Genomic DNA, 14,478 nt, shown 5'->3' on the forward strand with positions numbered 1-14,478 from the left:
GTACCCACTCCACGGGTCTACTCAATCAGTTTAAACCGGACCTGCCGGTTGATTTTAAGCTACGCGCAAAAACATTCAATGATAATACGTCGTATCATAAGAAATGCAGAGCTGCATGGTTTTTCTACTTTATCTTTTTGTTTATGAGAACTGAACATACAAATGGAATGCAAAAAAGTGTAGCTAAACAGTAATAGGCCTATCGTACAAGTTTATATTGGAATGAGTGATTTCTTTTAATTTGACCAGCCTTTTCGTTCTTTGACTGCAAACATCAAATAGAAAGCTTTGATATCTTACCAGAGATATGTAAAAAGGTATGAAGATATACATCATTGGAATATTGTAACCTTCGAGCCGCATTGCTAACGAAATGGTAAATGCGTAGAACAACAGAAACCAAACGAGACCCGCTATATCAATTGCTCGTATGCTCATGTCATATATAAATCCTGAAGTCGTCCATGAACGAAAGAACCCATACATAAACACGACGACAAAGACCAGACGCCATGGCGAGTCATCAGGTCTAAGCGTGCCGTCCAGTTTGGCAGCTACCAGGGAGACAAAGACGGTACGCAGAAAGGGGGACAGGATCCGTGAGAGGATGTTGGGTCCACCAAATTCCGAAACGATGACACGATAGTATAGAAACAGTTTGTTCACCACTGGTCTATAGACATGCTCCTTATATTGTGGATTATAGTACTCTAGACGTCTGTCTTTGATAGTGTATAGAATAGCAAAGCCCATGTCTGCGAAAAAATACGGAATGCAGACGAGGCCAACGCCCCACTCGATGATCCCTAACACGCGCAGGCTGAGAAACAGGAAAAATAGAATGACGAGTGCGAATCGAGCGAGTGCTAGTCGTCCAACAATGCGATCCCAGCTGGCGTCACGTTTAGTGCTGAGCCAGACAGCTGAACAGAGCAAGAGGCCACCGAGGACCCATAAACATATTCCAGAAGCTGTCGCAGTCGTATTCCAAATAATTTCTGCTTGCTGGGTTTCGTTGTTGGCGTTTTCATTTTCCAAGTGATCGACTGCCGTGGCAAACAATATAAAAAACGCAGACAGCATTCCGAGCAAAACGACGTTGATGAGCAAGAGTAATGGTCCGCTGGATTTTGGGAATGTGTTGGCAAGAAACTTGATGGTATTGTCGCCTTCGCTTCCAAAATATTTGAGAACGCTGGTGCTTTTCAACAGTTGGGACACGGCGAGTCCATACTCTTTATACAGATAATCTACATTTCCAGCACAGGTATGGGTTGTTAGAATGACGCGGTTACTTGTATGAGCCAGGGCATGGCTATTATGAACAATGGAATCATGCCTCCTTCGTTTGCCAAGGTAGGAGCACTGGTGTGAAGAAACTTGTAGTATTCTTCTACTGCTACATAATTACACACACGCATGCAAAAAAGTCATGGTCTTTTTTTTAGATTTTTTTCTGTTCAAATACACAAAAGTAATCATATTAAGTCTCCTTCCAGTTCAAGTTCTGATTGTGTTTACCTTTTGCTGTTGAGTTTCTAGAAAATGCTTTTCCATTCACTGGCTGGTATGATAATCTTTCTATAACACGTTCCTCTTCTATAGCGCATCGTATCAACACCATTTGGCTGATAAATAAGCTATCTGTAGTGTGCTGTAAAGTGGTTAAAGAAAAGAAAGAAGAGAAAGAGAGAGAGGCGGCTGTGCAACCGGATTAAAGGAACAAGAGCTTTTATTCTTTGCAGCAATTACCTTTTTTGTAAACGGTAACACGGAAGTCGCAACTTCTCAAGTTCACTTTAGAGCCATTAATGCGTGATGCCTTCTTTCGATAGCGCCTCACCTATACACTTATTAGGTACTCATTGGGAGATGATACTCTTACTGCGGCTATTTGCTGCTACTGGCAGTAAGTGATCATTAAGAAATGTGAACTACCTACTACTGAAATCTACGGCATATAGTCTAAGAGATACTTTGGCAAGTAGTTTAAAGCATACAGCTTTTATAGCTGAGCCATCGAATATTTTGCATCGCTTCCTTGTCCAGCGATCTATAGTCGATCATCAATATTTTATCTACCCAAAAATGTATGATAATGCTGAGCATGCGAGCTTATTTATAGCTATAGCTTTGAAAATTGAACATTCACGTAAGGTTTTCCTGATCTTCTCTATATTTTGTTCCTAATTTTGGATATGATGTCATATAATCGTTGTCTCAACCTCGTCTTTAAAAAACTCTAAATTCTGCATAGCGTATAAGCTCACTACCAGAGCACAGTCGAGGGATATATAAGTGAATGCTACTATATAGAGAAGAAGGTCAACCCTCTGTATTGTCTAGCTGTACTTGAATCCAGGCTGTAGGCTAGCGGTAATATTGTAGACTTCCGTATGATGAGCAATTACAAGCCTTTTCCACAGGAAGACAGAGTTGATTCAAAAGAGCCTCCCCTTTCTGTACCTTTGGGTGGATGCTCAAATAGGATGTATCCACAAGCCTACCGAAATTATGGCTTATTGACGACTACAAAGAACGACATTGCGTAGGCACAAGGCGTGAGTGGTGTTGCGCGTCGCGGGCAATGGATTGGGAAATTCAAGCAGCGGGGTAAAAAAAAAGGACAGGAGCGCGCCAGCTTTAACCTACACTTTCCAACATATAAGATCTCCTTTTGTACATTATGGTGAGCAACTCTTTACTACCATTAACGAAGAAAACCCACTTACAATGGGAATCAGTCATGCCGTTGAATTAAACAACCTTTGTACTGTATTGGAAAAAAGGACTTTGACTCAAGTTTTCCAAGTGCTCCAGTGCGTTACGCCTTTGACGATGACGAAAGCGATTCCGAAGCCGAAGTTTCTACTACTAGCAGCAACAAAGCAGTATCCGTTGACATTGGTCTGACCACACCGATCCCCTCAGAGAAATGCACTTTGGTCATTGGCTTAAAAGGACCCGGTAGCCTATATGTCAAAGCGTTAAAAAACGGCGTGAGTGCTGCAGGCACAGTTTCGATCAAGGTATAATACGAGGGAGAGAGAGAGAGAGAGAGAGGGGTTACGCGTCAAAAGTTTCGGGTAGGCGTAACTGATATAATGATTTTGTTCTGTAGACAGAAGAAAAAGATAAGCCTACACAAACAAAGGAACATCCCATCTTCCTTTTATCACCAGATGTACTTGGCGTCTCGTTCCAAGATGTTGTGGAGAATGATCAAGTGTATGCAGTGGTGAAACCTATCTTTGAGTTGGTCGGGGATCGAGTAAAAAGGTACGACGACGATAAGATTTCTTTCTTTGACAGCAGCTGCAACCCATGAAGAGATGTACGTTACTAAAAATCCATCTGTTGCAGCGTCGTTGTGCTGGATGCTCTTCCAAGTGCCGAGTATCTCCATACCGGTGATCGTGATGATCTCCTTCCACCATGTCTTCGGATATTACAGTCATCTGCTGCCTCATCTGTAAGTTTCAAACGATGACCCATTGTGTTGTTGCAAAAGAACTAAAGTAAAAGAACCATTTTCATTTCACTAGGTGCCTGGTCTTGAATCATTGGAGGTACCCAACATGCTCAAAGGATTATCAGCTGCATTCACGTCCTTGGTAGGTTAACTATTTATTGGGATTACGGAGAAAAAGGTGGTCAACCCTAATCAACCCTCGCCATCATCTGGAACAGTGCGAAGTGCGGAATGTCCCATGTTACACATTGGTTACTATGCAAGAGTACTATCTCGGTAAGCCGATTGTTACCCTCGAAACCGTTGAAGCATATATCCCTGCATTGAAGAAGATTGGTTTGGACAAGCTGGTGTATCAGACGGCCGACATGCAGGCGTTGTTGAAGACGGAGCAATCTGGTGCTGTAAACCGACTGTATCTTTAAAAGAATATACTATCGATCGCGCATTTTATTGTTTGGGATATCAGAATGTTCGCTAAGGACTATGTCTTGATGGAAAAAGATGAGAAACAGCTAAAGGTTATAGAAGGAGTGAGAGAATAAGGATCAAAGCTGAAAGAGTAGAGCTATATTTGTCCAAAGAAGAAGTGTTCCGCTTCTTATAGGGTACATCCGCATTGGTTCCCACCCTTTAATTTTTTTTCTTGACACGGTGAAAGAACTCGGTGGAGGGTTTACACGGTGAAATGGCGTGTGACTGTTGCTCCCGCGCTATTTCATCCCATCCTTATCCTGGAAAATTCCGCCGGTTGCATCCGTCTCCGTCCTTTTCTCCCTTTCCATACATACACACACACACACATACACGCTCGCAATATGCTTAAAGTGCCCCAAATATACACTCGGTCACCTGTAGCTCGACGAGCTGCGCCAGCCTTGGTAAAAAACGAACGAACACTGTAGCTACCAAAGAAGCTGGAATATTTATTAACGAGAAAACTATATTATGCAACCAGTTCCACCAATTGCGAACACACGCTACAGCAGTTTCCGATTCACCCTCACCTCCCTCATCGTCGCAATCATCAAAGTCTAAGCTTTCAAAACTTCGAGAACGTCTGGCCACTGAGGATGCCAAAGCCGGGTTAGACGAGTTTGTGAACCCGGGCTATGCGGGCAAACTGACACCACAAGAAGCTCTGGAGTTGAAGGAAACGGTTGTTGAAGCCGGTAAAAAAGTCAAGACGACCAAATTGTGAGTTAACTAGCGTCATTGGAGAGAAAAAGTGTTTGTTAAATATTTAAAAAGAGACTAATTTTTTCTTTGTTGTGCTTGTGGCTGTCAAACTTGTCAATCATTAGGAAGCAACCTCGCCTGCCAGAATGGTTAAAGACGGACATTCCTGCTGGACAAAATTTCTCTCGTATCAAGAAGGATCTGCGTGGTTTGAAGTTGCACACCGTGTGCGAAGAGGCCCGGTGTCCAAATATTGGCGACTGTTGGGGTGGTGGAGAGCATCAGACGGCAACGGCAACGATCATGTTGATGGGTGACGAATGTACTCGAGGCTGTCGCTTCTGCTCTGTAAAGACGAACCGCAAGCCGCAAGCATTGGATCCACATGAACCTGAACATACCTCCGAGGCAATTCGACGGTGGGGTCTTGATTACGTTGTGCTTACCAGTGTGGACAGAGACGATCTCGTCGATGGTGGCTCGAGCCACTTTGCAGAAACGATCCGAAAGATCAAAGCAAAGTATGTTTTCTCTTTCTGCTGCATCAGCAATCCATAAGCAGAGTGTGTAGGCTTTTACTAAAACTCTTCTCAAATAAAAAAAAACTCTAGGGCACCGCATATCTTGGTCGAATGTCTTACTGGTGATTTTGGTGGCTCATTGGACTGTGTCGAGACTGTCGCCAAATCCGGATTAGACGTTTATGCACACAACATCGAGACGGTCGAAGCCTTGACGCCCTATGTCCGCGACCGCCGTGCCGGATTCCGCCAGTCTCTGAGCGTATTAAAGCGTGCCAAGGAAGTGCAGCCCGAGCTGCTCACAAAGTCGTCGATCATGCTTGGATGCGGCGAAACGGACGAGGAAGTGCTTCATGCATTAGAGGAGTTGCGCAAGGCAGGTGTGGATGTGGTGACACTCGGCCAGTACATGCGGCCTACAAAGCGACACATGAAGGTGCACGAATATGTGTCACCAGAAAAGTTCAAGCACTGGGAAACGAAGGGTATGGAATTGGGCTTCAAGTATGTCGCCAGTGGTCCCCTTGTACGGTCTAGTTACAAGGCTGGCGAGTTCTACATCAGCAACATGCTCAAGAACAAAAAGCAAGGCATCCCAGCAGTAGACAAGGCCGCTGCTGCTCTTGAATCATCCACCAAATCTGTATAAACAAATTCCATATAATATTCATGCAACTTCAATACACTACTAGATTCCATATCTCTCACTCTTCTCCCCTTCGCTCTCCAACTCTCACTCTCACTCTCACGACACTCTTATCATATTTCCTGTAATTCTTTTTCATAAATTTGTTTATTCTATTTACACTACACAGACCCAATATATATATATATATATATATATATATCACAGTTTGTAATGTCGTCTTACAAAGACGGGAATAAGGGCCACAATGGCTACTGCGACGAGACAGGCAACGTTTGTTGGAGTGACAAGCTGTAGTTCGTCAGATGACGATAGTCTATCCAAGGCAGCACCTGCTTGCACGTGGATGAATGAGGGAGGCGCGACTCCTAAAGAAATACGCACACACACACACAAACACATTTTGTTGAGTCAGTTTTAGTTGCGTTTCCATGGAGAGCATTAAAAGCGTTGCTATGGGGTAGTAAGCTTCGCATAGCTTAAAAAAAAACCAAATCCAACTCACCAATGAACGTTCCCCAAAAGAACGCCCCGAGCGGAACTTCAAGATGGGGCGCCCCCAAATTGATTGTCCAATTGGGCGGAAGCGGCGCAATGCGCAGAACGATCATGTAATTGAGCATGTGCTGTTTGTGGTTCACAAGCTGCTCATTCCACTTTGCAATTCTATCGCCAATAAGGCGTACCACCGCCACAGAGCCCAGACTGGCCGAGATAAGGTATGCTACTGTTGAGCCGATTGCAGAGCACTACAAGGCGCAATTGTTGTTGTTGTTGTTGTTTGTCAGTAGATCATCCCTTTTCCTGCATGAAAGCAAAACAATAGAAAATCGGCCATGATACTTTACAATGGAAACAGTAAATAAGGTCAGCCAAAAGTTGAATAACGCACCGCCTAGAATGGAGAGCCACATGGAGCCTGGAACTGAGAAGCTTTGAAGACTAGTAGTGTGTATCAAGGTTATTAGCTGACTCGCCTCCCTTTTCTTCTTGTCTTTCCTCCTTGTCGCAAACTTCGTGCACGCAACAGCAGAGACAGCAGAAGACTTACTACACGTAGGTTGCAAAGTATGTGACGTATACGTTCACGAAATGGTTGTCGATATATTTGGATAGAATTTCGTTCAGACGTCGCAGTTCTTTAAGATTCTTGGGAAATTTTAATGCATCTTCGTCCTCTCTAATAATCCATATTATGCAAATGATCATTAGTCAAAAGGCAATGTAGAGCAAACAAACAATACCCCACTTTGAAAAGAAAGACGCAAACAACATACGGGCCCACAGCTGGCAAATTGAGCTTTAACAGTGCAATTTCCAAGCCTGTAAATATGACAAAAATCACAACAAGCATGACTATCGATCGCAGGTAGGAATCACTTCGCCAAGATCGCCAGCCTCTTCTCGAATGTTGCACTACTACTTCTTCTTCGTCCACCGTCTTTTGTATGTCGCCATTGTCGTCAGTGGTTTGTGTTGTTGTAGTAGCGGTGACGTAGGACTGAATCCGCTGTTCTTCCTGAGGTGATGTGCCTAGAAGGGGAGTGCGATCGCTTGCCATTCCGAGCTTGTTGTGTGAGAAGTTGAGCAAAAAAGGTAAAAAAAGGAAAAAGGGAAAGAAAGGGAGAAAAGCCGAATGCAAGGTAACAGGATTACTGCAAGCGAAAGAGAGAAAGTAATTAACACTTCCGGAGATTCATTAGCGCCGGGCCGACTCTCCGCCTTTGCTACGCTATGCTTCTCTTTTCCGTGAATGGACCAGGGTTTCTCCGTCAAAAGTAAACCCTCAACAAAGTATCCTCATTGGTACCTCTTACCAAATGTATCTAAGCGACATTGAAGAGCGATCTCTGTGCATGCTCTTAGAAGCTTATGCAAGCATTTGGCAGCAATTGAAAGAGAGGGCGGCAGTCTAGCCGGTAAATTATTCATCCACGTCTGTTTTAAGTTTCCTTGGCATATTACGATGCCTTGAATTCATGGTTGAATTACGCATACCTCATCGCCGTGTTAGCAGGGGCTGGATTCAAGCGAGAGCTGGTGCATGTGATGTTCACTCAGAGGAGCAATTGGGAGAGGTCCAAGGCTCAGCTGCCTCATTTCTTGTGCTACGAACATCGCTTAAATATCACGTTCCCAACCTTTGCTTCAATCCAACAGCTCTTTCGAGCCTGTATCATTACTTATTGTTGCTATTGTTATTAAACAGAGTCTGAATAGTCGTACAAGCTGTTTTACTTTCAAGTTACTCGAGCGGTGCTTTGGTCATATATTTAGCGTCATTTTTATAGAAAACCCGATTTTGCAATATATCGCGAAATCGTCATCAGCAATGTCATTGATGTAGCAGCAGAATTGCCTTCAACTTCATATAACTCTCTCTACCTAGTAACTTGTAACGAGATCTTCCTTGTGGCTTTCTGATAATCTTTTTTGAGATAGCGGCGTACAAAACAATTAAATTCATGCGAAATATAACCTAAATCCCACGTTGTTGCTGACGCGCATGAATAGTGAATACGTCAAAGAGCATATACATTAGTCTGTGATCTTAATCGATATCCACCAGAGCTATCAGATGGTCTCAGTGCTAGAAAGCTGAGAGGAAAAGTCTGTGCGCGCATGTGACCACGAACAAGAAAAAGAAAAGAAGTCTTCTCTTTCATTATTTTGGGGCCCACAAATTTATCAATGAATTAGGCTACGTGGTTGGTGGAATTCTACGACATCACGTTTCCTCTAGATTTAAGGTAGTAAAACTAGGACCTCGTCGTTGCAATGGTAACATATCAGCAGAGGCTTGCTATCACAAGCATCGTGATGGATTACCATAGCAGGAAACATGCCGACCTAGTTCGGAATGATACCGGAATTGCCGACACAACTGGATAAAGAGAGTACTTTTGGCGTATCAGAAATCTGCTCGTCGGGAAAAAGATGTATTACAAACTGTCGCTATCCATATCCTTTTCTATTCTCTGTGGTGTGTAATATGCATGGTGCATTCCAAAAAAGTAACAGGCGTTTTATTCTTCCAGTCATGGGTCAACAACTCAATCGAAACCGGTGATTAAAGCACATCTTGATGAACAAAAAAGAGCCATTTTGCACAAGTAGTGGAAATAAGTAGACCGGATAACGACTGCGCTTGGAGTAGATGCTTTCAATTTCTAGTAAGGAAACAATCATCGTACAGAAGTACAGATCAAGTGAAATCTTACTGCTATTGTTGAACTCAAGCATAATATTGTTGCAGCACAGGAAGCATCCTCTCTTCCTTTCCACTCCTAAATACCGGATTACCTTATACTGTTAAAGTGGGGTTCATATATTGTCGATTATCGCTGCTAGAAGGACTATAAGCGTTTAAGAAAGTCAAATGTTTACAAAGAAGTATAGCGATCAAACAAATCACCAACATGATCGTTGTTTGTTTTAGTACAATAAGAAAACATTGCCACTGCCATGATTTGAGAGATATTTCTTAGCATACGTAATACACTGGATAGCAGTAAGTATGACACATGTGAGGTAAATGATCACCCCGACTCGTTTGTATAAATTATTTTTACTGTCTCGGGAATCAAACGTCCCTTTTTCTCACATCATGCAGTTTTTTTGAAGTAAATTCTGACGACAAACAAATGAAAAGGATAGACCACTTTGAAATATCTGATACTGATACGATTGACGACGACGACGAAAAGCCGTCAACTCTTACGAAGCAAGTTTTGGAGGATGGTGACGACGTTACCATACGCAACAGCCAAATCCAGGAAGACTGCATATTATCACACGTTGTCATTGTCCTTGATGTGAACGGTGAAGACAAGGGTGATGAAGGTTATTGCTAAATAATCTGCTGTTGTCAGTACATGAGTCAATATTCAGTTTCTATTAACAAACGCAAAATCCATGTAGATCGCCATGATGACGAAGCCAGCACTGTAGTTATAGCTGAACCATCTGCGTGCACGACCGAAAAGGAGACAGTGATCATCTTAGAAGACGACAAAGAAGAAAATCAAATTTACCATGCGTCGTCCGATACTACCCCGCAGAAGCTCGATGACAAGCGTCGGACCTTGCATACGGGAACTCGATCGAAGCTTGCAGTTGCAAAACGGATGGGTTCCGGAATGATTACCAAGCCCACAGTAATCAAGCGCAGTAAGTTGGCTTTTTGATGGGGGGGGGTGTAGAAGGAATGTGCATTTATACTAATAACAAGATACGTTTTAACAGGTTTGGGATCAACAGCAGGTAATATGTGAGCATGTGGTATTCACGATGTTTATTTTACATGACTGCATACGCATATCTAATAACCACAGACAAACCTACAGCTACACGCATTTGATACTTACTTGCATATTATGCAATTACCGTGTAAGTTTACGCACTCCCGGCCTTGTCTACAGCCATATTCGCAATGACCACGATCCCAAATTTCCATTCCTTCGCGGATGCCATGAGTATTCTCCTGTCAATAAACTCTCGGAAAAAAACTTAATTTTGAAGGTGAGACCAGAAGATATAGCTTTTCTGACAATGGATAACGCGGTTATAAGTAGTTACAATACCAGAAAATAGCTTAAGAAATGTCATAAAAATGAAAGCGAGAAAAACTCATTTAGCGATGAACAAAAATCTAACTGTACTCCCTTCTGAGCGATGCCGTACATAATCATCATTACCATCACTTGTATGCCTGGTCATATAAACTGACAACAACACCTTCTCTTAATGTATTGTTCATTCCAGAAGTGTGTGGCGTCATCTTTAACGACGCAAACACATATGGAGAATCCGAGGCCGCGGAGATCCAACGTCTGACAAGGAGCACAGAACGTCAGATACATGTAATAAGATGAGCGTGCGATTTTGGAGAAAATATACGACTCGATTATGGTATCCTTCATTTTAAAGCTTGATGAACGAGTGATTTAAATTTGTGACCTGAATTTTAATGCAAAAGTGCATTCTACGCGCAACGCTCTTGCAATGGGAGTTGTTGTCTACTACCATTCAATTAGTATACGCATCCTACTATCGAGATCCTCGTATGTTTTTTCACAATGACGACGTAATTTTTCTTTTCGCAAAATGCTTTACGGTCAACTGTAGCAGTAAAAGTGGCGAATTTTTGGACAAAGCTCTTCTTTTAAATGGACACTGGATTCAGTGATAACAAAAAGAGAATGGCTGACAACTTTGAAGGATACCGTATCATTAAACAACTATCACATGCAAAAAAAATGGGGGGAGGGGGAGCAAGTAACCACATTTGTGTATGAAAATTCACGGTAAAATGATCACTGAAGCGCATAGCGCATATTTGTTATGCATTAATGGGTAATCGATATTGCTAATGTGAGAGATGATAAAAAGCGGTACATAATGGTAAATATAAAATGAGCTGAAATATGAGATTCAAAAATAAGAGTATTGCAAAATTTGATAGGAGTGGGTAAACGTGAGAAGGCGTAAGCAAACGAGTGGCAATGTGCAAAAACATCCTTTCTTCCACTAGGCTTTTTCCGAAAGCTTTTCTTCTTCCTTTTTAGCCAAGTCTGCAAAGAACTTGTCTCTTTCAAACCATTCGGGGATCGATGACGATTGTTCATCGATGGTCAGTCGAGTAGAAGATCCGTCTAGTAACCAATATAGTAGTGAATTTGTCGTATTAGTTTGTATTAGTATACCATGAGATTAATTAAAAGTATAACATGATGGGCGTAGTAGTAGCATATTATTATGCCTTTGCAGTTAGATATCTTACCAATTGCTGCTTCAACAATTTTTAGCTTCTCTTTTACAAGTGGCCAAATATAACCATCTGCTTTGGCAGTGAATAGTCAATTAGTAAATACCACGTACATACAACTGGAGAGCAACATGCAACGGAAAAAGAAAACAGTATTAATCACCAATTGTATCCATGGAGAGAAGATACACAATGTGCACAGGGCCAATTCTTCCAATCCGCTACAAGTGTAATGCATGAAATGTTCTTTAGAGAGCACAGCATAATGAACAGGTAGTATCGCTAAAAGAAGATATATTTACATGAGCCCGATCTTCTGCTTGCAATAGATGAGAGGGATTCCAGTATAGCTCTGCAAACAAAACTTATAAAGAATACCACTTTTAAATAACACAAAAAGAGAAATACACAGTTGATAGCGTTGATTACCCATATCAGCTGCGCTTAATGTCAATCCGAAACTGATGGAAAGGCTTAATATGACAATTTGTATGTCTGTTTTATCCGATTGGAAGTCGTCACACAATATTTGACGCGTCGCCGGGTTGGTGGTTCCATCAATGCGTATATATCTAATCTTTATATTGTGTTGTTGGAACGTTATCCAAAGAGAGATACAGTCATACAATGTAGTACCTTTTGCTCGGAAACGCATGCTTCAATGGCAATGAGCATCGAATGGTGATAAGCGAAAATGATCATCTTTTTGTCAGTGGTTGCGATTGTGCGCTTGATATACTCCTGTATGACTGGTATTTTCTCAAAAGCAGTGTCCGGATACTACAAATGCATACAAGTCAATCATGAGTAGTAATAAACACCGTGCCAACCGTATTCTTTGTACAATCTGTATAAAATGCGCGAAAAGACAACAACAACAACAACTGCTCTTACCCAGTTAAACATTGTGTTTCGGTATTCAGCATTTAATTCACTTTGATCCTTCTTATCAAGTTTGTCAGTTCTTTGTTGAAGAAATTTCTCTTGTATCTCGTGCAATCTTTTCTTTGTCGCTTTCATATCGGGAGTTTCCACATTCATGACCACAATTTGGCGGGACTTGGTAGGGAGTTTCTCGTCAACTTCATCTTTGAGTCGACGTACTAAAACAGTCTTTCTCAAGAGCAAATGGAGTTCGTCCAGATTTTGTGCACCTATACATGTCGAAAAACCTTCGTTGTTATACTTTGATTTTATTTTGCCGCAGCTGTGCATAAAAGCTGGTACATTCCTATATATCTTTAAGAAGAGTAATACATACCAAGATACTTTTTACCCCACGGTGTCATTGTCGGTGAGCAGTAACGTTCGCCAAACTCTTCTTCGGAATTAAACAGGTCTGGGCGGATCGCGCTGATTTGGGTAAAGAGTTCAATTGGCCTGGATAACATAGGTGTTCCAGTAAGAAGCAGGGCGCGTTTACTTTCTTTCAAAACAGGTAAAAGAGACTTGGTCCGTTTAGCCTGCATACAAAGAATATATATAAACAACACACAATTATAGTAGTGTGATGAGCTCATTATACATTGCTCAATCGAATATATACACAACTCTCTAGTGTATATATCGAACCTCCTTGTTGCAAAATCCTATTGCGTACCGTCATATTTTTCAAGTAGTGACTCTCGTCGCAAATGACGAAATCAAAATCAGCCTTAACAATATGCTCGATATTCCGTGTGACTAGATCATAACTCGTAATCCAAAACTTGACATCGTCGTAAGTCGAGTCATATATTTTGCGCCGTCTATCATGATGCTCGTCGCCATGAAAGTAGGAGGGCTTGGGGAGAAAGATTGTTTGTGTTCCCTTGGTTATCACGCCAATTTCATGTTCTTCAAGATCGGTCCAGCGCATGAGCTCGTTCTTCCACATTGATCGAAGTGAGGCTGGGCAAACAATGAGGACCGGCCAATTATCCGTGTATGCATGCGCGATGGCGATTGCCTGTATAGTCTTGCCGAGTCCCATATCGTCACCCAGCAGTATGCGGCCCTTTCGATTGATAGCTTCAGTGACGCTTTCCCGCTGGAACAATCTGAGATGTCTCCAAATTTGACAGTCTTGGAGACGCTGTAAACATTCACTGGGGCTGTCGTTGTCGTCATCGTTGTTGATCTTTTTATCTGGTATATGTTGCTCCTCTTTGATCTTGACAGCTTTTTTCGCTTTGCCCTTGTCATCGCACTGTTTTTCTCGAATATTCTTGTCAGCATGAGTAATAGTAGTAGTACAAGCATCGTCATCATTAAGAAGAAGGTTGTCAGCCGCCCAGTTTGGCAGTGGTTTGATGGTAAACGAGGAGCCCAGCGACTGTTCGCTGTTCAAAACTTGGATCGCGTAGCTGTATGCTTTCTTGGTGGCTGCAATCACCAACGCATTGTCCTTGAATGTGGCAAAAGTGCGTGCAAGATTTGAGACCTGTTGGTTGTGTCCCAGGATATCCATCGTGATTTGTGTCGCTGAAGTGACAGAAAATTGAACCACTGTCGGCTCGGAGTCACTGGTGCCAGCATCACGACGTCCGCGAGTACTAGCACCATCAGTAGTAGGATACGGATCAGACGCGACTGCACCTTGTCGAGTGTTTTTGGTGCTCGAAGGCTCTGGTTGAGGCTGACGCGGAGTCTCGTCATCCCAAAGAAAGAAACCGCATTTGCTGCTTGAGCACTAATGTTAGTATAATGGTATATATAATGTAGGTACTTGTCAGTTAGATATCAAAACGAATAGTATTCTGCCGTTTTATTTGTTGAGTAAAATATGACAAGATGGAGATGAGAATAAATACTGAGATGCGCATACGTTGTAGAACCAGCGACCATGATTATGGTTATGTTTCTTGCTCACAAGATGCCGCGCAGGCTTATTGCATCCGCAGCTAACCATACT

General features: G+C 42.3%; 6 protein-coding genes across 6 annotated transcripts; 3 read left to right on the forward strand and 3 right to left on the reverse strand.

Annotated features, from left to right (window-relative positions):
• Nucleotides 1–2: 2 nt before the first annotated feature.
• BDB00DRAFT_836230 (uncharacterized protein) lies at nt 3–1,695 on the reverse strand. The gene is made up of 3 exons (XM_053124465.1): nt 1,522–1,695; nt 1,340–1,399; nt 3–1,250 (listed from the first exon to the last, which is right to left on the reverse strand). Exons 1-3 carry the CDS (start codon nt 1,622–1,624, stop codon nt 184–186), a joined length of 1,230 nt encoding a protein of 409 aa, XP_052977082.1. The 5' UTR covers nt 1,625–1,695; the 3' UTR covers nt 3–183.
• An 892-nt stretch (nt 1,696–2,587) lies between these two features.
• Nucleotides 2,588–3,897, forward strand: BDB00DRAFT_874987 (uncharacterized protein; the record flags this gene model as incomplete). The annotated part of the gene is made up of 6 exons (XM_053127284.1): nt 2,588–2,613; nt 2,813–3,029; nt 3,122–3,279; nt 3,364–3,472; nt 3,546–3,614; nt 3,691–3,897. 6 exons carry the CDS (start codon nt 2,588–2,590, stop codon nt 3,895–3,897), a joined length of 786 nt encoding a protein of 261 aa, XP_052977083.1.
• A 332-nt stretch (nt 3,898–4,229) lies between these two features.
• Nucleotides 4,230–6,020, forward strand: BDB00DRAFT_836250 (uncharacterized protein). Its single transcript, XM_053124466.1, has 4 exons — nt 4,230–4,353; nt 4,431–4,669; nt 4,777–5,172; nt 5,263–6,020. Exons 1-4 carry the CDS (start codon nt 4,291–4,293, stop codon nt 5,819–5,821), a joined length of 1,257 nt encoding a protein of 418 aa, XP_052977084.1. The 5' UTR covers nt 4,230–4,290; the 3' UTR covers nt 5,822–6,020.
• BDB00DRAFT_836251 (snare associated Golgi protein-domain-containing protein) lies at nt 5,993–7,538 on the reverse strand. The gene is made up of 5 exons (XM_053124467.1): nt 7,096–7,538; nt 6,870–6,998; nt 6,667–6,760; nt 6,324–6,567; nt 5,993–6,186 (listed from the first exon to the last, which is right to left on the reverse strand). Exons 1-5 carry the CDS (start codon nt 7,377–7,379, stop codon nt 6,020–6,022), a joined length of 918 nt encoding a protein of 305 aa, XP_052977085.1. The 5' UTR covers nt 7,380–7,538; the 3' UTR covers nt 5,993–6,019.
• Nucleotides 7,539–9,267: 1,729 nt separating this feature from the next.
• BDB00DRAFT_930960 (uncharacterized protein) lies at nt 9,268–10,178 on the forward strand (the record flags this gene model as incomplete). Its single annotated transcript, XM_053129024.1, has 4 exons — nt 9,268–9,661; nt 9,740–9,988; nt 10,064–10,081; nt 10,153–10,178. Exons 1-4 carry the CDS (start codon nt 9,463–9,465, stop codon nt 10,176–10,178), a joined length of 492 nt encoding a protein of 163 aa, XP_052977086.1. The 5' UTR covers nt 9,268–9,462.
• Nucleotides 10,179–11,761: 1,583 nt separating this feature from the next.
• Nucleotides 11,762–13,287, reverse strand: BDB00DRAFT_729516 (P-loop containing nucleoside triphosphate hydrolase protein; the record flags this gene model as incomplete). The annotated part of the gene is made up of 8 exons (XM_053118289.1): nt 11,762–11,806; nt 11,888–11,949; nt 12,015–12,162; nt 12,222–12,344; nt 12,480–12,590; nt 12,630–12,757; nt 12,847–13,048; nt 13,186–13,287. Coding segments are annotated over 8 exons (921 nt in total), but the record flags the coding sequence as incomplete, so codon positions are not given.
• Between the last annotated feature and the right edge of the window lie 1,191 nt (nt 13,288–14,478).

The sequence above is a fragment of the Zychaea mexicana genome, assembly GCF_025766255.1.
Source record: "Zychaea mexicana strain RSA 1403 chromosome Unknown BDB00scaffold_66, whole genome shotgun sequence".
Taxonomy (NCBI): Eukaryota; Fungi; Mucoromycota; class Mucoromycetes; order Mucorales; family Lichtheimiaceae; genus Zychaea; species Zychaea mexicana.

Excerpts from the sequence above, each read along its gene's own strand:
- BDB00DRAFT_836230 (XM_053124465.1), bottom strand. The coding sequence starts at position 1,624 with ATGGTGTTGATACGATGCGCTATAGAAGAGGAACGTGTTATAGAAAGA. Across the intron at positions 1,400-1,521 it reads TAGAAACTCAACAGCAAAAG|CAGTAGAAGAATACTACAAG; the intron begins GTAAACACAATC and ends GTAATTATGTAG. Across the intron at positions 1,251-1,339 it reads TACCTTGGCAAACGAAGGAG|ATTATCTGTATAAAGAGTAT; the intron begins GCATGATTCCAT and ends CTGGAAATGTAG.
- BDB00DRAFT_836250 (XM_053124466.1), top strand. The coding sequence starts at position 4,291 with ATGCTTAAAGTGCCCCAAATATACACTCGGTCACCTGTAGCTCGACGA. Across the intron at positions 4,354-4,430 it reads GACGAGCTGCGCCAGCCTTG|TTCCACCAATTGCGAACACA; the intron begins GTAAAAAACGAA and ends TTATGCAACCAG. Across the intron at positions 4,670-4,776 it reads AAAGTCAAGACGACCAAATT|GAAGCAACCTCGCCTGCCAG; the intron begins GTGAGTTAACTA and ends GTCAATCATTAG.
- BDB00DRAFT_836251 (XM_053124467.1), bottom strand. The coding sequence starts at position 7,379 with ATGGCAAGCGATCGCACTCCCCTTCTAGGCACATCACCTCAGGAAGAA. Across the intron at positions 6,568-6,666 it reads CCTTATTTACTGTTTCCATT|TGCTCTGCAATCGGCTCAAC; the intron begins GTAAAGTATCAT and ends TGCGCCTTGTAG. Across the intron at positions 6,187-6,323 it reads CTTTTGGGGAACGTTCATTG|GAGTCGCGCCTCCCTCATTC; the intron begins GTGAGTTGGATT and ends GTATTTCTTTAG.